At 42.7% G+C, this 24,364-nt stretch overlaps 2 protein-coding genes across 11 annotated transcripts in view; both read left to right on the top strand.

The window, feature by feature from the left end:
- Positions 1-8,191, top strand: part of ZMYM5 (zinc finger MYM-type containing 5) — a 33,811-nt gene extending 25,620 nt beyond the window's left edge. For all 10 annotated transcript variants that reach the window (XR_004346681.1, XR_004346680.1, XM_032611286.1 and 7 more), the window contains one exon: positions 6,581-8,191. Coding sequence is in view for 8 of the 10 variants with exons in the window: in XM_032611286.1 (XP_032467177.1) it covers positions 6,581-7,339 (759 nt within the window). In the remaining 2 variants the exon portion in view is untranslated. The remainder of the gene's footprint in view (positions 1-6,580) is intronic.
- Positions 8,192-19,708: 11,517 nt separating this feature from the next.
- The window catches only part of PSPC1 (paraspeckle component 1), a 58,947-nt gene continuing 54,291 nt past the window's right edge, over positions 19,709-24,364 (top strand). Inside the window, exon 1 of the mRNA XM_032610973.1 lies at positions 19,709-20,230. Coding sequence (XP_032466864.1) covers positions 19,871-20,230 — 360 coding nt within the window. The 5' untranslated portion in view covers positions 19,709-19,870. The remainder of the gene's footprint in view (positions 20,231-24,364) is intronic.

The following is a 24,364-nucleotide window of genomic DNA, read 5'->3' as shown; positions in this document are numbered from 1 at the left end:
CCTCACTTACACCAATGGACAGATCATCCAGACAGAAAAGTAATACGGAAACACAAGCTTTAAATGACAAAATAGACCAGATAGATTTAATTGATATTTATAGGACATTCCATCCAAAAACGGCAGATTACACTTTCTTCTCAAGTGCACACGGAAAGTTCTCCAGGATAGATCACATCTTGGGTCACAAATCAAGCCTCAGTAAATTTAAGAAAATTGAAATCATATCAAGCATCTTTTCCAACCACAGCGCTATGAGATTAGAAATCAGTTACAGGGATAAAAATGTAAAAAACACAAACACATTGGAGGCTAAACGATATGTTACTAAATAACCAAGAGATCTCTAAAGAAATCAAAGAGGAAATTAAAAAATACCTAGAGACAAATTACAATGAAAACACAACGATCCAAAGCCTATGGGATTCAGCAAAAGCAGTTCTAAGAGGAAAGTATATAGCAATACAAGCCTACCTCAAGAAACAAGAAAAACCTCAAACAATCTAAACTTACACCTAAAGGAACTAGAGAAAGAAGAACAAACAAAACCCAAAATTAGTAGAAGGAAATAAATCATAGAAGATCAGAGCAGAATAAATGAAATAGAAACAAAACAATAGCAAAGATCAATAAAACTAAAAGCTGGCTCTTTGAGAAGATAAACAAAATTAATAAACCTTTAGCCAGACTCATCAAGAAAAAGAGGGAGAGGACTCAAATCAATAAAATTAGAAATGAAAAAGGAGAAGTTACAACAGACACTGCAGAAATACAAAGCATCCTAAGATAGACTACTACAAGCAACTCTATGCTAATAAAATGGACAACCTGGAAGAAATGGACAAATTCTTAGAAGGTATAACCTTCCAAGACTGAACAAGGAAGAGGTAGAAAATATGAACAGACCAATCACAAGTAATGAAATTGAAACTGTGATTTAAAATATTCCAACAACCAAGAGTCCAAGACCATATGGCTGCACAGGTGAATTCTATCAAACATTTAGAGAAGAGCTAACACCCATCCTTCTCAAACTCTTCCAAAAAATTGCAGAGGAAGGAACACTCCCAAACTCATTCTATGAGTCCACCATCACTCTGATACCAAGACCAGACAAAGACACCAAAAAAAAAAAGAAAATTACAGACCTGTATCACTGATGAATATAGATACAGAAATCCTCAACAGAATACTTGCAAACAGAATCCAATAACACACTAAAAGGATCATACACCATGATCAAGTGGGATTTATCCCAGGTCTGCAAGGATTCTTCAGTATACGCAAATCAATCAGTGTGATACAGCATATTAACAAGTTGAAGAATAAAAACCATATGATCATCTCAAAAGACGGAGAAAATCTTTTGACAGTTTTATGATAAAAACTGTCCAGAAAGTGAGCATAGAGGGAACCTACCTCAACATAATAAAGGCCATATATGACAAACCCACAGCAAACATCATTCTCAATGGTGAAAAACTGGAAGCATCTCCTGTAAGATTAGGAAAAAGACAAGGATGTCGGCTCTCACCACAGTTATTCAACATAGTTTTGGAAGTCCTAGCCATAGCAGTCAGAGAAGAAAAAGAAATAAAAGGAATACAAATCGGAAAAGAAGAAGTAAAACTGTCACTGTTTGCAGATGACATGATACTGTACATAGAGAATCCTGAAGATGCCACCAGAAAACTACTAGAGCTAATCAATGAATTTGGTAAAGTTGCAGGATACAAATTTAATGCACATAAATCTCTTGCATTTCTATACACTAACAACAAAAGATCAGAAAGAGAAATTAAGGAAACAATCCCATTCACCATTGCAACAAAAAGAATAAAATACCTAAGAAATAAACCTACCTAAGGAGACAAAAGATCTGTATGCAGAAAAGTATAAGACTCTGATGAAAGAAATTAAAGATGGTACAAACAGATGGAGAGATATACCATGTTCTTGGATTGGAAGAATCAATATTGTGAAAATGACTATACTCCCCAAAGCAATCTACAGATTCAATGCAATCCCTATCAAATTACCAGTGGCACTTTTTACAAATCTGGAACAAAAAAATCTTAAAATTTGTATGGAGACACAAAAGACCCTGAATAGCCAAAGCAGTCTTGAGAGGGGAAAAAAAATGGAGCTGGAGGAAACAGGCTCCCTGACTTCAGACTATACTACAAAGCTACAGTAATCAAGACAGTATGGTACTGGCACAGAAACAGAAATATAGATCAATGGAACAGGATAGAAAGCCCAGAGATAAATCCACACACATATGGTCACCTTATCTTTGATAAAGGAGGCAAGAATATACAATGGAGAAAAGACAGCCTCTTCGATAAGTGGTGCTGGGCAAACTGGACAACTACATGTAAAAGAATGAAATTAGAACACTCCCTAACACCATACACAAAAATAAACTCAAAATGGATTAAATTTCTAAATGTAAGGCCAGACACTATAAAACTCTTAGAGGAAAACATAGGAAGAATACTCTTTGACATAAATCACAGCAAGATCTTTTTTGACCCACCTCCCAGAGTAATGGAAATAAAAACAAAAATAAACAACCAGGACCTAATGAAACTTAGTTTCTTTTGTTGTGCAAAAGCTTTTATAAACAAGATGAAAAGACAGCCCTCAGAATGGGAGAAAATATTTGCAATATTGTCCACGAATCAATGGACAAAGAATTAATCTCCAGAATATATAAACAGCTCATGCAGCTCAATATTAAAACAAACAACCCAGTCAAAAAATGGGCAGAAGACCTATGTGACATTTCTCCAAAGAAGACATACAGATGGCCAAGAGGCATATGAAAAGCTTCTCAGCATCACTGATTATTAGAGAAATGCGAATCAAAACTACAATGAGATATCACCTCACACCAGTTAGAATGGGCATCATCAGAAAATCTACAAACAACAGATGCTGGAGAGGGTGTGGAGAAAAGGGAACCCTCTTGCACTGTTGGTGGGAATGTAAATTGATACAGCCACTATGGAGAACAGTATGGAGGTTCCTTAAAAAAACTACAAATAGAATTACTGTATGGTGCAGCAATCTCACTACTGGGCATATACCCAGAGAAAACCACAATTCAAAAAGACACATGCACCCCAGTGTTCATTGCAGCACTATTTACAGTAGCCAGATCATGGAAGCAACCTAAATGCCCATAGACGAATGGATAAAGAAGATGTGGTACCTATATGCAATGGAATATTACTTAGCCATAAAAGGGAATGAAATTGGGTCATTTGTAGAGACGTGGATGGATCTAGAGACCATCATACGGAATGAAGTAAGTCAAAAAGAGAAAAACAAATATTGTATATTAACTCATATATGTGGAACCTAGAAAAATGGTACAGATGAACTGGTTTTCAGGGCAGAAATAAGAGACACAGATGTAGAGAACAAATGTATGGACACCAAGGGGTGAAAGTGGCAGGGGTGGTGGTGGTGGTGGGATGAATTGGGAGATTGGAATTGACATATATACACTAATATGTATAAAATAGATAACTAATAAGAACCTGCTGTATATAAAATTCAAAAAAATTTATATTGATTACATGTTGAATGACAATATTTTGGGTATAAAAGGTTAAATTAAAAAAATACTCGGGGGCTTCCCTGGTGGCGCAGTGGTTGGGGGTCCGCCTGCCGATGCAGGGGACGTGGGTTCGTGCCCCGGTCCGGGAGGATCCCACGTGCCGTGGAGCGGCTGGGCCCGTGGGCCATGGCCGCTGGGCCTGCGTGTCCGGAGCCTGTGCTCCGCGACGGGAGAGGCCACGACAGTGAGAGGCCCACTACCGCAAAAAAAAAAAAAAAAAAAAAATACTCTCTGCTTTGGTAATAAGTAACTATCTTAGGTCATCATATTTGTACGTGGGGGTGTGTGTGTGTGTGGAGGATTGACCTGTAACCTGCTTAGGCTCTGTGCTTTGCTCAGTTAAGAACAATGAGTTCATAAACTTCAGACAGATACCCTGCTTACCCTCTGAACATAAGGATGGCTCAGCTTATCAGTCTTTACTTTTAAACGAACCCCGGAGGGGGTACACGTGGGAAAGTGAACATAGTCAAAACAGGCAGCAGCCACTTATTCAGAATTGCTGGAATAACTATCCTGACTGCCACTCTGATCCCCCCCAAAAGTGTCTTTGTCTTCTACCGTGCATGTGTCAGTCATGTGCGTAGCTCATAAGCAGTTGGCAAGTACAGGAATGATATTTCTGTATAATACAGAAGTTTTGTAAATGTGCTTTCCCCGTACCACATTAGTGTTTATAAGTGGTTAGTGGCAGGCCTTCACGATAGAAAGCCTTGGTGATACATGAGGACCTTAAGGAAAAACTGGCTTATCAGTTAGTGGCTTATCTCAGAATAGCATGCACAGGCATCAGTGTAAAGATGGAATCTGGGCCTTGGCCACTGACCTAATGGGGGGTGATTTTGTCCCCCTGGGGACATTTGTCAAGGTCTTCCAACATTTTTTTTTTATCACAACTGGGAGAGTGCTCCTGGCATCACTGAGAGGGGGCCAGACAGGCCTTCACAACAAAGCATTATCTGGCCAAGTATCAGTGGTGCCAGAGTTGAAGAAGGATGAGCAGGTGGCTGGAGGGTGAGTGTGTGATAAGCACAGCGAGAAGGAGAACCAACTGTGCATCTTCCTCGTTGAGAAGTCAATAGTGATGCCGAAAACTGGGAGGAAAAATCAGTAAAAGCAATACAAACATGTTATTTTGATATTTGGAAGTGAACACGAAAAGAATCAGCTAAAAATGTTGAAAGTTGTTAACTTCTGGGAAAGGGGGTGTTAATTAGTTTAATTATTTGTTTTAATTAGCCAGGTATCATTAGTTGATGTTCTTTATTAAATGTATATTCAATTTCAAATAAATAAAACCTTTGAACTATGTTAAAGATACTGAATTTCAGAGAAGTGTCTTACCGAAAGTCACACAACTAGATTTGACCTCACACCTGAAACCTTAATTAAATTAACGTGGGGAAGTAAGATCCCGCAAGCCGCATGGTGTGGCCAAAAAAATGTACATAGTATATATGTTCTAGTGCATCTGATACCAGCATTTAATTATACGAACGCCATGAGTTCCCTGAGGCTGGGATCTACATTGGATTCAATTTAGTGATCTCCAGAATGATGAGTCTTAGATGTGTGGGGAATTATAACAACTTGACTGCCTACTCACTACCGAGAAACTCAGGAAGGGAAGAAATAAGCCCAAGGCTTGGGTTTGGTTATGTTAAAAAAAAAAATAACTCTAACAGTCCTTGGCGTTCTGTTTCTTCTTAAATATGCTCTTCTGGTATAGTCTTATCCAATCCCATAGTTTCAGTGAATACATATTTTGATGACTTCCGGAATATATCTATAGATCGTATTTCTTCAGTTTCACACTGGTACATCCATCTAATTTCCATTTGAATGTTCCACAGGTATCTCAAACTCTGTGTCTAAAACTGAAACTCCAAACCTGCTTTCCTTCTTTGTTTCCCAAATCAGTAAACAGCCCCATCCGGTCAGAAACTTCCCCCATCCTGGCAGAAACTTCGGTTACGTTTGCTCCTCTGTCTTCGTCCCCAGAGCCACTCAGTTACCAGCTAACCCATATTCTACTTCCTACCCTCTCCCGGCGCTGTCTCCAGCACCAAACCCTCGACGTGCCCGCCCTCCCCTCTTGCCCAAACTGCCCCCCAGCCTCCTGGCCTGTCTGTACCCCGGCCTTCCTGAGCACCGGAGACGGCTGTGCCATCAGAGCAGTCTTCCTTGAGCACAAACCTGATCGTGTCACTCCTGCTTCTCTTAGCTCAGCGCTGTGTCTGCGTTCGGGACTGAATCAGAACAATGCTCTTAGTTCCTTGAGCGCCGTTGGATACCGTGGTCCCTGTACTAAAATGTTACAGCTAGCAGGATGTCCTTCACAGTGTATGCACCTGTGTTATTTTGACTGTTTTTGCATTTTGATTTTATTGACTCCAGAGAGCTAATGTGTCTTTTCATGGGATGGAGTCATACGCTGTGTGGCACCTTGTGACGGACTTTCACATATCATAACTGTTTTCAAGGTGCATCCAAGTCATAGCATATATCTTTACTGCACTTAACTTTTATTGCCAAATAATATTCCATTGTATGGGTAATACCACCTTGTTACTTCTCCTTTTTGGTTACTGTGACTAGTGTTGCTGTGAACACTTTGTGCAAGTCTTTGTGTGGACATATGTCTTCATTTTTGCATTGTTGGTAACTTTGAGGAGTTGCCCCCGTGTTCCCAGGCAGTAGCACCATTTTACATGGCCACCAGCGCCCGAGGAGGTTCCAGTGTTTCCACACCTCTGTTAATGCCTGTCATCATCTCTTTTTTCATTAATAGCCATCCTAGTGGGTGTGAATGGGTATGTGGTGGTATTGATTTGTATTTCTTTGATGATTAATGATAAGCATCTTTTTCATGTGCTTATTGGCATTTGTATATACATTAATTTTTTTCAGTGTTAATAATTTAAAATAAAATTGTAATCTATTTTTCCTCAGATGATGGAAACAAACTCAAAAAAAGTGCTAGCATCAGAAAACAGAAAAAGGAATGCTGTTAGAGAAGAAAATGAAAGAGAATTGTATGGGTCATTGAATATACTTTTGGAAAAAATAGAAAAAATACCAGTGAAAAAGGAAAAGACTTCAGAACTACAGGTTTCAGCAGAATGTAGCCAAGATACACCATTGGTCCAACAGGATGTGAATTTACCTCCTTCTGTGTCAACCATAGCTGATAAATTTCAAGAGCAACTGGAAGAGAAACAAGCAGAAGACTCCATTATACCAGCTGTGCTTTCTGCAGATCCGGGTACGTGGCCCCGAATTTTGAGTATTAAAGAAAGGGACACTCTAGTTGAAAATGATCCACCTCAAGTGAGAAATTTTAACTTTCCAAAGGACAGTACAGGGAGGAAGTTTTCAGAAACTTACTATACAAGAATTCTTCCAAATGGTGAAAAAACCACTAGATCCTGGTTACTTTATTCGACCTCGAAAGATTCTGTGTTTTGTCTATATTGCAAACTCTTTGGGGAAGGAAAAAATCAACTAAAGAATGAGAATGGGTGCAAAGATTGGCAGCATTTATCACATATTCTTAGCAAACATGAGGAGAGTGAAATGCACATCAATAATAGTGTTAAATATTCAAAATTAAAATCTGATTTGAAAAAAAGTAAAACTGTGGAACACAGATTACAGGAGAACATGGGAAAGGAGGGCGTGAAGCTGTTGTACACCTTAGACCTGATCTGACATGATGAGGTTGCACACTTACTCAGACCTGTACCCTGACAGTCGGTGCCTCTGTGCTGAGGCTCCCAGACGGAGTGGTTCATCAGCTCATTAGCAATAAGTATCATAGCAAGTAACTAGTGAAGATGGCTTCTGCTCCAGGTTCTAACGCTAATTGGATTTGTAGTGATTAATGCCGATTTCAGTGAAGGCAATTGTTGATCTTTTCAGTTTTTCAATTCACACCTTTTAAAATGGGCACTTCAGGGCTTCCCTGGTGGCGCAGTGGTTGAGAGTCCGCCTGCCGATGTAGGGGACACGGGTTCGTGCCCCGGTCCGGGAGGATCCCACATGCCGCGGAGCGGCTGGGCCCGTGAGCCATGGCCGCTGAGCCTGCGCGTCCGGAGCCTGTGCTCCACAGTGGGAGAGGCCACAACAGTGAGAGGCCCGTGTACCACCAAAAAAAATAAATAATAAAATGGGCACTTCAGGACTGACATTTGACTGGTGTGGCTAATACTCTGAAAGAGGGAGGGAAAGACTTGAATTTATCAGTACCAGTCGAACAAGGTACTTAGGTGAGCAAGCATTGTTATTCAGAAACAGAACGGGGATCTGAAACTGCAGCTTTTTGCTATTAGACCAAATACTTACGGTTTATTTCATTTGGGCAAAATGTTATTTTATTATTTGAGCAAAGCAGCATCATTTGTCATGTTAAATAGATTAAAGTGATGAATTTGTTTTATTGGTTTTGTTTTAACTTAATTTTTAAATGTTTTAGCTTTCATTGTCATGTAAAAACTATAAGCATAAAGAGTGTATACCTATTTTTATGTTGGTACAAATATAAGAAATATTAAAAATATAGTAAGTTAACCTTTTTGTGTTGTGGCATTTTTTTCTTTTCATCTGAAAGAAAAATACACTTACGAAAATTAAGGGTGTCCGTTTTTTCAGTTGGTTAATCAGTGTTCCCTTCACCATGTATTGACTAATTCTCCCTTTGTTTGTGGTTTCTGACAGCAGTTCTGTTGTGTATCCCATCCTTACATACACTTGTTTCAAGGCTTTTCCTGTGAGCGGTGCCTGAGAAGATCGAGATGCGTCCTTGGTAGGGCCAACACGGGAGCGCTTGCAGACTCTGTAGGCGAGGCCAGCGCAGAAAAGTGTTTGGGGAATAACCAGGAAGATCATTCTCATTAGTTTATAACCGTTTTGTTTTCTGACAGCTGGACCATTTCAGTCTTTCATATTTGGGTCTGAATGGGGCTCTGGGGTGTATCCAAAATCCAGCCTCCTCTAGAGGCCTGTGGGGATACTCTGAGCATATCCAGTTCTGAAATCCCTCTGCAAACGGTTCCTGTGCCTGTTATTTCATGAACACTTACCTGTTAATCAAATGACAGATTTGTTATGTGATTGTCTTAGACGCTTGTGTATCTGAGCAAACTAATGAAATCCACCAGTGGCCACTTTATCCATTGAGAAGACAAAATTAGATCCTCAACTTTTAACTTCTTTCATTTCTTCAGCATACTGCAGGCACACCTATGAGGCACGTGGTAATGAGTTAAATGTGAAAAATTCAAAAGACGTAGGTGCTGGGTTTATCCGTGTTCACTGTAAATTTCTTTCAACTTTTTGATGTGTATGAAATTTTTCATAATGAGATGTTGAAGAAAAAGTCAGCTGTAAATTCAGAAGATGATAAAAGTAAATCTCTCTAGCCTGGTGAATCATTTAGTTTCTTTTTCCTTATCTAGCTCTTTTTTTCACATTGTAAAATTAGTATGGACTCACCTTAAAGAAGGAAGGAAGAAAACAGTAAGTGAAAGTCCTGCTTACCGTCCCCCACTCGCCTGCTGCAGGATTTGTCACCTCTGATCTGGACATACCCAAGGTCTGTTTCCATCATTTTAATTTCACTGAGAAAAGGCAATAGAAAAAAATTATCTCCTACTACAAATTTAATATCAAAAATTAGGGCAATTTCAGAATAACAGCCCTCAAGAAGTGGCAATTTATTGGTTTTGTCATCTCACAGAGCACAACTGAATTTTTTCATAAACCTCAGATTTTCAAAATTGCTGTCTTTAAGACTCTTACATTGGGGCTTCCCTGGTGGCGCAGTGGTTAAGAATCCACCTGCCAGGGCTTCCCTGGTGGCGCAGTGGTTGAGAGTCCGCCTGCCGATGCGGGGGACGCGGGTTCGTGCCCCGGTCCGGGAGGATCCCACATGCCGCGGAGTGGCTGGGCCCGTGAGCCATGGCCGCTGGGCCTGCGCGTCCGGGGCCTGTACTCCGCAGCGGGAGGGGCCGCAGCAGTGAGAGGCCCACGTACCGCAAAAAAAAAAAAAAAAAAAAAAGAATCCACCTGCCAATGCAGGGGACACAGGTTCAACCCCTGGTCCAGGAAGATCCCACATGCTGCAGAGCAACTAAGCCCATGCGCCACAACTAGTGAGCCTGCGTGCCTATAGCCTGTGCTCCACACCAAGAGAAGCCACCACTATGAGAAGCCTGCACACAGCAACAAAAAGTAGACCCCGCTCCCCACAACTAGACAAAGCCCGCATGCAGCAATGAAGACCCAACACAGCCAAAAATAAATAAAATAAATTATTAAAAAATAAAGAATAATAAAAAAGACTCTTACCTTGAGCCATTTTCTTCCTGTGATCCCCTGTCCCTCCCTTACTCAGTACTGTAGTCAAGTAAGAGTTGCTAATAGCCACTGTGTGTGTATAAGTTATAGTTCGCTGTACAGGATGGAGAAGTGAATGAGTAATTGGAGCAAAGAGCTCAGTCAAGTTTGGTGGAGGGAGTGACGCTGTATCATTTTAGGTCGTATCACTTCTGTTTCAAAGCCCTGAAGTTCCCCGTTGCTTTGAGGTTGAAACTCCAGCTCGTTGGCATCAGCGGTAGGCCGTAGGGAAAGAGGTGGTGGATAAAGACAGCGTGAAGTACAAAATTTGAGAAGTGGAGCATATCTCTTATAATGTTGAACTATAACGTGTGACCACGTTAGGATGAAATTAAGAATTTGAGAAGTTAACTAGAGTTGAAAGAATAATCTGAGCCACATACGCAAGTCTTTGTTTTTGAGAAAGTGAGAAGTTAGTTTGGGAAAATAGTGGTGTGATATTCTGGACTAGAGAAGGTGTTCAAAAGCTTATGACTGATTTTTTTTTAAGCAGCTCAGTTGTGGTGGTTTTTTCTTTTTCCTGGCCACGCCGCACAGCATGCGGGATCTTAGTTCCCCAACCAGGGGTGGAACCCATGCCCCCTGCAGTGGAAGCATGGAGTCTTAACCACTGGACCGCCAGGGAAGTCCCAGCAGCTGAGCTTTTAAGCTTGGAGAGTAGATGGTTACGCATCACTGCCCTGGAAGTCACATTTGGAGTGAAGAGCAGTTATTCCAGTTCACGCCTACAGATAGAGCAAGGGAAACCTAAAACCCGGGAAATGCGAGAAACAGCTCGCTCACGCGTGTTAAAAAGACTTTCATAAGTCATGTGCTTACAAATTAATAGAACTGTAAACCTCCAGTTTACCAAACCGAACTCGGGTCGCCCGCCCGAGGCACAGCAGTCAATCCACTGACCCGGCTTGTTGGGAAGGAAAGTAGCATTTATTTGCAAGGCACCAGCAAGGAGACCTGGCAGCCAACCCTCGAAGGCCCCGAATGACCTGGTGGCTTCAGGGTAAGGGTTTTTAAAGACTAAAATTAGGGTAAGAGTCTTAAGTGTGTGATCAGCTCATGGTTCTTCTGATTGGTTGGGTCTTAACACAGATTTTTGTCAGTCTGGCTCCAGTTTGCCTGGGTCTCTGACTTTGTTAAGCAGTTTGCATGTGGTGGAGCCCTGGTTTCTGTGAAATGACTCAAGGCTCTGCTCAGATTGTTACCTACATCCCTTGAGGAGGAACTAGAGGTCCTGCAACTGATTTATGGTTCAACTGTTGTTCAAGCTACTATTACTTGTTTCTGCATTTTCTCACTTCGCTAATTTTTAGCTGCTTGAGTCTACTCTTTGGAATTCGGGGAAGGCCTAGGAGATCAAAGCTTTTCCTACAAACCAAAGGTGGGGAACATGGAGAAGCTTATACCCAGGAAAGCGGCACAGGGTCCTACTCAGTTTCACTATTGAGACTGATCAAGGGAGCAAAAAAGAGAAAAATAACCAATATGAAGAACCACTGGAGATCCTATGGACGCTAAAAACGTAAGAAAGTATTACGATCAGCTTAGGTCAAAGAGTTTGACAAATTTGATGTGGTAGACTAATCACCTGAGAAACAACTTACCACATCTGTCCCAAGAAAAAATAGAAAATCTGAATGGCTTGTCTCTGTCTAAGAAATTGACTCTGAAATTACAAGCCTTATCACAAAGAAAACTGCAGACTCAGATTCCTTCTCTGGTAAAATCTTCCATAGGGAAGAGATAATACCCATCTTGAACATAAACTCCCAGAAAATAGAAAGAAAAGGGCACTTCAGAACTTGTTTTACAAGGGCAAAAATATCCTGACAAAGATATTGAATGAATATCAAAGAAATAACAAAACCTGACAAGAATAATACAAGAAAGAAAAGTTACAGGCCATCCTCTTTCATCCATTTACTTTTTTTTGGGGGGGGGGTGGCATGCCACGTGGCTTGCAGAATCTTAGTTCCCCTGCCAGGGATTGAACCCTGGCCCACGGCAGTGAGAGTGCTGAGTCCTAACCACTGGACCACCAGGGAAGTCCCCAAACTCCCATTTGCGTAAGGATACTAGTCATATCAGATTGGGGCCCGCCTAAAGAAGGCATTTAAACGAAACTACCTCATTAAAATATCACCTGCAAGTGCAGTTGCATTCTGCGGTCCTTGGGGTCGGGACTTTAACATGCAGGGGGTTTCGAGAGGACACACCCGCTTTCGCCTTGGCACAAGGACACTTACCATTGGGACCTAGCAGCCTCGACCAGCTTCACCTGTAATTCCTTCCTACCCATCCCTCCAGGGACTTGGCTTTCTAAACTTCCTGTTTCCCCGAGACGCAGACCCTGTCACGACTCCAGGTTTTGTGTAAGTCGTCTCTCTACCTGGTTTGACCTTCCTCGCCTCCCTCATTTTTGTTTGCATGTTTATTTGCGAGCAGAACCCTGCTATGTGTTCATAATTGATAAGTTTCAGAAAACGATTTAGGTATCCTTATCTGAAATCCACAAATTCCCCTCAAGAAAGAAGGTAACTGGCAGTGCTGAGAGGCTTTGGGGAGGCCCGTAGCTCTCAATCTTGGTTACATCAGGTGAGATCATCTAGGCACCATCGACAGGCGGAAGGCATGACCAAGGACCGCAGGCTTGCAGGCCAAGAGCTTCTTCCCGTATCAGTGCTGGTGTGGCCTGCGTTTTCACTCTCCGCACATTCGTATTACATTCTTTAACTGAAGAATGACTGCATCTCTTTGTGTTCTTCCGCTAAATAGCTCCGATCAAAGTTTAAAAACTCTCTGGTCAGGGCTTCCCTGGTGGCTCAATGGTTGAGAGTCCGCCTGCCGATGCAGGGGACACGGGTTCGTGCCCCGGTCCGGGAAGATCCCACATGCCGCGGAGCGGCTGAGCCCGTGAGCCATGGCCGCCGAGCCTGCACGTCCGGAGCCTGTGCTCCGCAGCGGGAGAGGCCACAACAGTGAGAGGCCCGCGTACCGCAAAAACAAACAAACAAACAAACAAAAACTCTATGGTCCTGCATCTTCCTCCTTCTGTGGGTGAAACTCTGCTTATCCGTAAGTTGCGGGCTTCCCTGGTGGCCCAGATGGTCACTCCCTTTGCAGAGAAGGACGTTGTCTGGTCAGGGCCTCCGAGTGCCTCCGCAAGGCGGTGCCCCGCCTGCTGTGGGCACGTGGAGGCTTTCACAGGGGAGGGTCCGAGGGGTCAGGCTCCTGCGGGGTTCTCGGGGCGAGTGCGCACCCCACCCTGGAAGCCTCGGCCCTGATCCAGCCTCTGCGCCGCCGCCCATCACGCAGATGGGGCTCCAGGAGCCGGGCCCAGGTGCATCGCCCCTCCTCCTGGCACCTCTCCTCCGGGGCCGCAGGGCGCGGTTGCCGGCGCACAGACCGCGGGCCGAGCCCCGACTGTGGGTGGTGGGGGCGGAGGAGGTGGGGACGCTGGGGGGCGCCTGCGGGAGCGGGGAGAGAACACGGGGCCCGTGCCTGCGGCCTTATCGAACTGTGACCTTAAAACAACTCCGGGGCTTCCCTGGCGGCGCAGCGGTTAAGAATCTGCCTGCCAGTGCAGGGGACGCAGGTTCGAGCCCTGGTCCGGGAAGATCCCACATGCCGCAGAGCAGCTAAGCCCATGCACCACAACTACTGAGCCTGCACTCTAGAGCCCGCGGGCCACAACTACTGAGCCCGCGTGCCACAGCTACTGAAGCCCACGCACCTAGAGCCCGTGCTCCGCAACAAGAGAAGCCACCACAGTGAGACGCCTGCGCACCGCAACGAAGACCCAACACAGCCAAAAATAAATAAATAAATTTATAAAAAATAAAAATAAAAAAAACAACAACAAAAGCAAAACCAAAAGGTCCTCCAAAACTGAAAAGCAATGAAACAAGTAGGGAGGTCAAGGGGGAAGAGAAGAGAATATCCAAGAACTGTGGAAGTGTAAATGCAAGTCATGGGAACACCAGAGGAAGAAGAAAGAAAGGAACAGGAGAAATATTTGAAACAATAATGACTGAGAATTTCCCAGATTAATGTCAGATACCAAACCACAGATCCACAAGCTCAGAGAGCAGGATAAACACAAAAACAAGCTACACGTGGGCATGTCGTGTTCAAACGACAGAAAATTAAAGGAAAATTTCCTGAAAGAAGCCAGAGAAAGAAAACACCTTACCAATAGAGGAACAAAGATTATAATTACATTTGACTTCTCCTCAGAAACAAGGCAAACAAGAGAGAGTGGAGTGAAATATTTAAAGTGTTGAGGAAAAAAAACACCATTGTAGAATTCTGTTTCCTGCAATCTTATCCTTCAAAAGCGAAGGAAAAATAAAGACTTTTTCAGACAAAGATAAATTGAGGGAATTTGTTGCTAGTGAATCTGCTTTATAAGAAATGTTGAAAGGTGTGCTTTACAGAGAAAGAAAATAATATATGTCAGATACTCAGATTTATATTAAGAAAGTAAGAGCACTGGAGAAGGAATGTGAATATAAAGTAAAAACTTTTATTTTTCTTATTCTTAATTGATCTAACAGATAACTTTGTTCAAGATAATAATAGAAACAATATATTAAATTATACATATATAGGCTTGTATATGGATGAAATGAATGACTGAAATGATACAAGGGATGAGAGGGAGGAATCAGGATTATTTTACGATTACAAAATACACTACCTGTGAAGTTATCAGTGTTATTTGAAAGTGGTCTTGGATTAGTTGTAAATAAATGTACATTGCAAACTGTAGGGCAACCACTTAAAAAAGTAGAAAAATAAGTACAACTGATATGCTAAGAAGGAGGGAAAATTAAATTATAAAATGCTTAGTTAAGACTACAGAAGGCAGAAAGTGTGGTCTACAAAAATAGGAGAATGATAAACCATAATGGGAAAGAATGAAAATGAATGTATTATATGTATAATTAAGTCATATTGCTGTACAGCAGTAATTAACATAACATTGTAAATCAGCTATATTTCAATTAAAAAGTATAAATATAGGAACAAAGAGCTAGGGCAACAAATGAAAAATGATAACAAATATGGTATATATTAATCAAACTATATCAGTAATCACTTTGAACATCATTGATATAAGTGCACCAATTAAAAGACAGAGATTACCAATTAAAAGACAGGGTTGATCAAAAAACAAGACCCAATTCTATGTTGTGTATAAGAAACCCACTTTAAATATAAAAGTATAGGGACTTCCCTGGTGGTCCAGTGGTAAAGAATCTGCCTTACACTGCAGGGGACGCAGGTTTGATCCCTGGTCGGGGAACTAAGATCCCACATGCCGTGGGGCAACTAAGCCCGTGCGCCACAACTACTGAGCTCGTGTGCCTCAACTAGAGAGTCAGCGTGCTGCAAACTACAGAGCTCACGTGCTCTGGAGCCTGCACACCATAAGTAGAGAGACGCCCGTATGCCACAACAAAGAGCCCGTGCACCACAAGGGAAGATCCCATATGCCTCAGTGAAGATCCCGTGTGCTGCAACTAAGACCAGATGCAGCCAAAAATAAAATAAAATAAAAAAATGTAAAAAAATGTATAAAGGCATATATAGATTAAAAGTAAATGGAGGGGGGAGATTTCCCTGGCGGTCCAGTGGTTAAGACCATGCTGTCAATGCAGGGGGCTCGGGTTCTATCCCTGGTCAGGGAACTAAGACCCCACAAGCCGCGTGGTATGGCCAAAAAAAAAAAAGTAAATGGATGATTTCAGGATACAAGGTTAATACACAAAAGTCAGTAATGTTTTTACACACCAGCAATGAATATGTGGACTTTGAAATTACAAACACAATACCACTTACATTGCCACCCAAAACAAATGAATACTTAGAATACTTAGATATAAATGTAACAATTTATCTACAAGATCTATATGAGGAAAACTACAGATCTCTTATTTATTTATTTATTTTTTGCGGTACGCGGGCCTCTCACTGTTGTGGCCTCTCCCATTGCAGAGCACAGGCTCCGGACGCGCAGGCTCAGCGGCCATGGCTCACGGGCCCAGCCGCTCCGCGACATGTGGGATCTTCCCGGACCGGGGCACGAACCCGTGTCCCCTGCATCGGCAGGCGGACTCTCAACTACTGCGCACGGGCTTAGTTGCTCCACGGCATGTGGGATTTTCCCAGACCAGGGCTCGAACCTGTGTCCCCTGCATTGGCAGGTGGATTCTTAACCACTGCGTCACCAACGAAGCCCCAGATGCAGATATTTATAGCAGCTTTATTCATAATTGCCAAACCTGAAACAACCAAGTTGTCCTTCAGTAGGTGAATGGATAAACTGTTGTAATCCAGACAGTGTAATATTATTTAACACTAGAAAGAAGTGATCTATAAGATCAGGAAAAGACATAGAATACTTTATTTTTATTTTTATTAAAATTTATTTACTTATTTATTTATTTTTGGCTGTGTTGGCTCTTCATTTCTGTGCGTGGGCTTTCTCTAATTGCGGCGAGCAGGGGCCACTCTTCATCGCGGTGCGCGGGCCTCTCACTGTCGCGGCTCTCTTGTTGTGGAGCACAAGCTCCAGACGCGCAGGCTCAGTAGTTGTGGCTTACGGGCCTAGTTGCTCCGCGGCATGTGGGATCTTCCCAGACCAGGGCTCGAACCCATGTCCCCTGCATTGGCAGGCAGATTCTCAACCACTGCACCACCAGGGAAGCCCTAGAATACTTTAAATGCATATTATTTAGTGAAAGAAGACAGACTGAAAAGGCTACATAGAAATAATCTGGAAAGGCAAAGCTATGGGGACAGTAAAGAAATCAGGGGTTAACAGGGGTTGGATGGGGAGAGTGATGAATAAGTGGAGAATAGAGGAGATTTAGGGCAGTGAAAATACTATGTGGGATACTACAATGCTGGATACACATCATTATACATTTTTTCAGACCCACAGAGTCTGTACACCACCAAGAGTGACCCTAATGTAAACTCGTGACTCTGGGCGATGATGACATGTCAGTGTAGGGTCAATAAGTGTAACAAACGTCCCATGTGGCGGGGATGTTGATAGTGGGGAGACTGTGCAGGTGTAGGGCAGGGAGTGCATGGGAAATCTCTATACCTTCCTATTAATTTTGCAGCGAACTGAAAACAGCTCCAAAAAGTAAAGTCTTAAAAAAAGAGATGATATTAATAGTATACACCTTAAATGACTGTTGTGATGATTGAGTGAGTGTAAAGCAATTCGAATAATTCCCAGCACATTTTGGTTCGTAACCACTGCGAGTGGGGTGTTACTGGCATCTACCGGTAGAAGCCAGTGATGCTGCTAAACATCTCCTCACGATAAATGATTATTCGGCCCAAAATATCAATAGTGTTGAGGTTTAAAAAACCTGCTCCAATGCTTCTGAGGCACCCTGGTGTGGACGGTCTGACCTGGGGAATGAGTGTAGCAGAAGAGGAGAGGAGGACTTGGACTTGTGGTTCTCCAACATTCTCAAGTGAAGATTCCCAGGAAAGACAGAGAGAGCGGCCGGTGGCTGTGAGAATATCAGGGAATATCGTAGTGCACAAGGTAGAACAGTGTTTCAGAAATGTAGGAGGGAAGCGATCGATAATAGTACTTGTATTTATGATGCCAGATTATTTTCCAAAGACTATACTTCAGTTCATTTAACAGGCACAGTAACTCTGTAAAGAAGGTATTCTTCCCACATTACACATGAAAGAACTCAGGCCCAGATCGACAACATCAAATGCTGCTGGAAGATCTGTGATATGACTGCTGCATCTGGTCAAAGTGGAAGCTGTCGCCCATGGTGACAAGAGAGGTTTCAGAGGGATGGAATGTGGGATAGACATCTGATCAGTGTGGCTGAAGAAATCAAGGATGAGCAAATCGAGACAGAAAACAGACAACTCTTCTTTCCTTTCTTTCTTTCTTGACTAAAGAAATAGTAGCTAAAGAACGACATGCGGTGTAGAGAAGGTTTTTCCCTTTTCTTTCCTTTTTTTTTCCAAGAAGAAAGTTTTATCAACAGTTTCTTTTGCTGATGGAAATAGTTCAGTACAGATCAAGTAACTAATCACTTGGAAGGGGATTAGGTAACTATAGAAGCGAAGCACTTGAAACCTGCCATCCAGTGGTTTGGCCTAAGAGGGGATTTTTTTTTTTTTTGCGGTACGCGGGCCTCTCACTGCTGTGGCCTCTCCTGTTGCGGAGCACAGGCTCCGGACGTGCAGGCTCAGCGGCCATGGCTCACGGGCCCAGCCGCTCCGCGGCATGTGGGATCCTCCCGGACCGGGGCACGAACCCATGTCCCCTGCATCGGCAGACGGACTCTCAACCACTGCGCCACCAGGGAAGCCCTAAGAGGGGATTTTTGACCATTCGTTCATTGTAACGGGAGGGAAGGCAGCGCATGTGGCTACATATGGAATTAGGTTGGTTGATTTGGTGTGGATAGTGAGCCAATTTTATTTACTGTGCCTTTTTTTTCGGTGAAATTAATAAATTTGACAATATCAGCTCTGAGTGAGGTGGGGAGGATCTCAGTTCCCCAACCAGGGATTGACCCCGGGGCCACGGCAATGAAAGCGTGGAGTCCTAAGCACTGGTCTGCCAGGGAAGTCCCAAGATGTACTTTTATCTTTCCAAAAATTTCTCTGTATCTCTACTTAGTCAACCCCTCCCTACCTCCCAGCTCCTGGCAACCACTGATCTGTGTTCTGTAGCTAGTTTTCCAGAATGTCATATATTCGGTATGTAGCCGTTGAGTCACATTATTGCATCTATCAGGAGTTTAGTCCTTTTTACTGCTGAATATATTCTATTACATGAATGTACCACCGTTAGACTATCCACCATTTGGACATTTGGGTTGTTTCCAGTTTTCGTTGATTACAGATAAAGCCGTATGAACATTTTCATACAGGTTTTTGAGTGAACACAAGTTTTCATTTCAGTTGGATGAATAGGAGAGGGATTGCTGTTCTAAATCAAGCATTTGTTTAAGTTCACGAGAAACTGAACGGTTTTGTAAAGTGACTGTGAATTCATTTCTTTTTAATACCCAATGAAGACCTACCACGTGCCAGGAGCGGTACTGGACAGAACTGAGTAGTTTGGCCGACTCAGATTATGGCTTGAAGATCTTAAAATATTTGCCATCTGGCGCTTTGAAGAAAACGTTTGATGACCCTGTCCTAGGGTGTGGTCCATAGGTGTTCACGGAGTCCTTCTCTGAGGTGAATAATCAACATCACAATTATTTTATAGAATTGGATTTTTCATTAGGAAATATAATAAAAGCTTGCTCTTGAAAAGGGCAGAAATGTGTTTTTACTTGTTTCAATTACTGGGAAATACCTCGTTATTCAATGCTATGTATAAATCTGCAAGTTTTCACTTTCTGCTGTCATTGAAAATTGAGCTGGCATGTAAGAGAATGTGGACATTTCCCGAATCACTGCGTTTTCACACACTGCTGCAACTTCCAACATCACTGTCTCCTACGGTGCTAGGGATCTGCCTTCCTCTCAGCCCTGGGAAGGCTGCGAACAGGGACGCGCGCACAACGGTGCGCATGCGCGCGCCACCAGGGTGCCGTGGGCGCAGCAGTACGCAGGCGCGTTGGCCCCGGCGCGGCTTCGGCGGAGGGGCGGGGCTTCGGCGGCGTCTCTCCTTCCCACCGCGGCTGTGGCGGCGCCATCTTGGGCGAACGGCCGGGGCGTGAGTGCGGGCGGTGAGCTGGCGGCGTACCCGAGCGCGTCCTTCCCGACCCCGGTTCCGTGCGCGGACATCGACACGCAGGTCGAGCTCTAGGCCGGGTCCGGGGGGCACGCGCAAAGATGATGCTGAGAGGAAACCTGAAGCAAGTGCGCATCGAGAAGAACCCGGCGCGCCTCCGCGCTCTAGAGTCGGCGGCCGGCGAGGGCGAGCCGGCGGCCATGGCGCTCGCCCTTCCCGGCGAGCCGCCCGCGCCCGCCGTGCCCGCCGAGGACCGGCCGGCCGAGGAGGGCGGCTTCACCATCGACATCAAGAGCTTCCTCAAGCCGGGCGAGAAGACGTACACGCAGCGCTGCCGCCTCTTCGTGGGGAACCTGCCCACGGACATCACCGAGGACGACTTCAAGCGGCTGTTTGAGCGCTACGGCGAGCCCAGCGAGGTGTTCATCAACCGCGACCGCGGCTTCGGCTTCATCCGCCTGGTGAGGGGCGGCCGGGGGCGGGGCGCGGGGCCGCGAGGGCCGAGAGGTCATCCTTCCCTCCCCTCCCTTCCTCTCCCTCCCTTCCTCTCCCTCCCTTCCTCTCCCTCCCTTCCTCTCCCTCCCTTCCTCTCCTCCCTTCCTTCCCTCCCCTCCCCTCCCCTCCTCTCCTCTCTCCTCCCCTCCCTCCCCTCGTCTCCCTCCCCTCTCTCCCCTCGTCTCCCTCCCCTCCCCTCCTCTCCTCTCCCCTCTCCTTCCCTCCCTTTGCCTCCCCTCCCCTCCCTCCCGTCGTCTCCCTCCCTCCCTTCGTCTCCCCTCCCCTCGTATCCCCTCTCCTCCCCTCTCCTCAGCTCGTGCCTCGTGCTTCCCACGGGGACTTACTGCTATTTTATGTCCCGCTTATACATTGTGATACTAGAATAGCACATATTTTACCCCTTTTCAGTCTAAACCTTAATGGGTTTTCCGACATCATGTATAAACTATGCCTCCCTAATTATCTTTAAAAGAAATTTGAGCAGTGAGAGTTTACACTTACAGGACAAAAGAGCTACTTTATTAGGTTTTTCTATGTGCTTTGTGTTCACAGTGTTACTTATGCAGCATTAATGTAATTCATGTTTAGATGGATTTTGTTTTCCCCAACAGAATATCTTTCTTAGAGGGAGGCCGCTTTATATAAATAAGTGGGTTTTGTGTCTTTTGTCTTTCTAGTTTGATCCTCAAATTTTATGTTCATTGCAGTTTCCCGAAGCTTTCCTTTTGGAACTTAAACTTTCAAAATCGAGTTCTCTCCGTGAGTAGACAAAGGCAAAATTTTAATATGTAGAGAAAACTGATTATAATTCAGTGGCACTAGTATTAGGGAGAACATTTGAAGATCTAAATGGCTTCAAGAGAAGGGTTAGACATTTTCTTAAAATTCAAGTTTAATAATTGGCATTTTGAACATGAAATTATAAGTATGTTTAATTATCCTTTGGACATTAGAGAAACAGCCTTTCACTTGCTAAAATTATTTTTAACGTAAATCCAAAACTTATCTTAAAATAAAGGAAGTTAGGCTTTTAGGCTTCTACAATAACGTGTTATAGGCAACTTTTAGTAAACTTTCCAGAAGGGTGTTATTTAACATTTTAACCATCTTTGGCCTCTGGCACCATCTTGTTCTATTTTGAAGTTGATATTCTGGAGGAAGAATGGTAAGGCTGAATTTCCCTGTTCTGGAAGCCTTATACGTAAGCCAATAAACATTTCTTTTTTGATGTGGAAAAATCCTTTTCCTTCCTAATTTTAAAGCTACTAAAAATTCTTCCTTCCTCAGTGTGTCTGCACTGTCCAATAGAACAGCCACTGGTCGTATGTGAGTGTCCAGCACTTGCAATGTGGCTATTGCGGCTGAGGAGTTGACTCTTAAATTTTATTTATTCTTAATTAATTTATTTTTGTAATTTATTTATTTTTTTCTCAGTCTCCCCATGTTTATTTTTAATTCTTTTTCACACCCACTGTATTTTTATTCTTAATTTAAATAGCCACATGTGGTTTGTGGCTACTATATTGGAAAATACAGGTCCTCGCTTTTCTTTTCTTTAAAAAAGTTATCTGTGGGATTATGAAATGAGGAGGTGAGAAGGGCTGCTGTTGTCTGCTCCTTTGAGATATGCTCCTAGACTCCATCACCCTAAATTTTTGTGTAGGAATGTTAAAAATTTGTCAGTTGGAAATTAGAATTTAGTTTATGAGATTTACTTCTTGGATAATTTTACTGTTTAACCTGAACTCTGTGTTTAACAGGTATATTTAAGAGCTTTAAATATTTCTGAGTTATGTATTTTCTTCTACTTAGAAAAATCATAGTGCATACCTGATCTGAATATAAGTAATCGTATGGTGGCTGTAGTGTGTACTGGTGGTGTAGTGGCTCTAAAATAGTGGTATAATTTGATCTGATGTGTGTTTTTAGGAATTCTTTTTACTTGTTCAGTAGTTAATATTTAATCTATTTCTAGTTAATTGTAGTTTTCCAGTTAATTGATGAGGTGAGGCAACATTTTTGAGATGGTGTAGGATCAGCATTCCTTGTATGTAATGGTGGGGAAAAGAATTTAAGTGGCAGCTACTCGTGAGGTTCTAACCCATATTGTTGAGTCCATGGTACATGAGCGATGAGAAACACTGTGTGTATTTTGGGCACATTTTGTGGAATTTTAGACCCAGACGCTGCTTTTTAGGTTTTGGATGGTTACTGACAATTTAGATTGGACAAATTTACTGAAAAGTTGTAGTTCATTTTAAAGCAAGCTTACTGTAGTTAAAACTGTCATTAGTTTGACTGGAACTTGGTTTCTGCTTTTATTTTCCCCTACTTTTAGCTTTAGTAAACCAGATTTCTGGAGCAGTGATTCACAAAAGTGTGGTTGGTCCCCGTCCAGTAACTTCAGATCTCTTCCTAGTGTAAGCAGAAGTCCACTTAAATGATCTTCCCTGCCATTCATAATACCAATGCTGACCCTAAACCATCTCAAAAATTGTTAACTGGGAATTTGTTAGAAAAGCAAATTCTAGGGCCCCACCCTTGATCTACTGAATCAGAAAATTTGGGGTTGGGGCCCAGCAATTTTGGGATTTAACCACCCTTCCATGTTATTCTGATACTTGTTAAAGTTTGAGAACCATTGTTCTAATTAAAGAATTAAAATCAACTGAATTTACTTTTAGTCAGTCACTGGGGACTAAACCCCCTCCTCTGGTGCTTTTTTATGTTTAATTATGACATGATATGTGCTTCTTATAGATCGTTATTAGATCTATAAGATATTAGAGGAGACGTAGCAGAGAATGTAACTGGCCTGCCCAGCATATAGTTTGAAGTCATCTTTTATTTCAGGGACATTCTCTTTTCTTTTTTTTCAGAGACATTCTGTTAATTACAATTCTAACATTAGCAGATCTTCCCTACCTTAGTACATTTAGTAAAGATGATCACTGTTAAACATTGTGTAATTTTTCCATAAAAATCAAATTGTACCATACACATTGTATTGTGCTTTGAGTTTTTTATTTAATGTAAACATCTTCAACATCTTTTCATGGCACTAGATTCTTTTTAAGGACCACATTGTGTTTCACAGTATGAATGTACTGCAGGCTACTTAAGCAACTTTACTGAATGACTACAAGGATTTTTTCATTTTGTGTCAGTGTATTTCCTTATTAACTTATTAGTACTCTTGCGGTGGGGAATTTTCACCATTAGTAAACAGTGGGGGAAAAGATCTTGTGCTTTGGAAAGAGCTGTTGGAAAGTGAAAGTGGAGCCAGTGGAAATCATTAGGCCCTAGTTGAAGCAGTCTCTGTCTTGGGGTAGTCACTTCAGTTTCTTTTTGTTTTTTGTATTCCTTTCAGTTAAGAACCTGTAGTTTACGTTTTATGAACAGTGATGCAGAGATACCAGCTGGAAGGCTGTATTTATGGTGTATTGATGGAGATTGTGAATTTTGTATAGATAGAAATCAGCATTTGTGTGTGATCTTGGGCAAGGTACTTGAACCTTTATAATAAGCCTGTTTCCCCATATGCGAAGGGAGGATAGTAACAAAACCCACTTCGTTAGATTGTTGGTAAGGATAATGAAAGATAGTGCACACACACTTGTGTGTATATGTGTATATATGGGGGGAGGAATGAATGGCTGGCATGTAATAACCACTTAATAAAAGTTATCTTATTGTCATTATCGGGAGCTATGAAGTAAAGAAATCTGGTTCATTTCAAATACATAATTTTAATTGACTTTACAGTTACTTTGATGCACTGATGCACGTTTAGAGCAGTGGTTCTCAAATGGAGTGGTTTTGCTTCCCAGGGGACATTTGGCAATGTCTGGAGACATTTTTGGTTGTCAAACTGGGGAGTGGTTCTACTAGCATAAACATCCTACCGTGCACGGGACAGCCCTCCACGGTAAGAAGTATCTTGCCTCTAATGTCACTAGTGCTGAGGTTGGGGGAACCCTGATGTAGAACCATTTAAAACCATAAAAAGTATAAACTTTGAAGATGGACTGTGGCATTGAAAATTCCAGACAGCATAACCATTTTATTTGGCCAGAAAGTATTAAAAATTGAATTTGTTG

Source organism: Phocoena sinus, chromosome 18 (assembly GCF_008692025.1).
Source record: "Phocoena sinus isolate mPhoSin1 chromosome 18, mPhoSin1.pri, whole genome shotgun sequence".
Taxonomy (NCBI): Eukaryota; Metazoa; Chordata; class Mammalia; order Artiodactyla; family Phocoenidae; genus Phocoena; species Phocoena sinus.
This window is presented reverse-complemented; position numbering and strand designations above follow the sequence as displayed.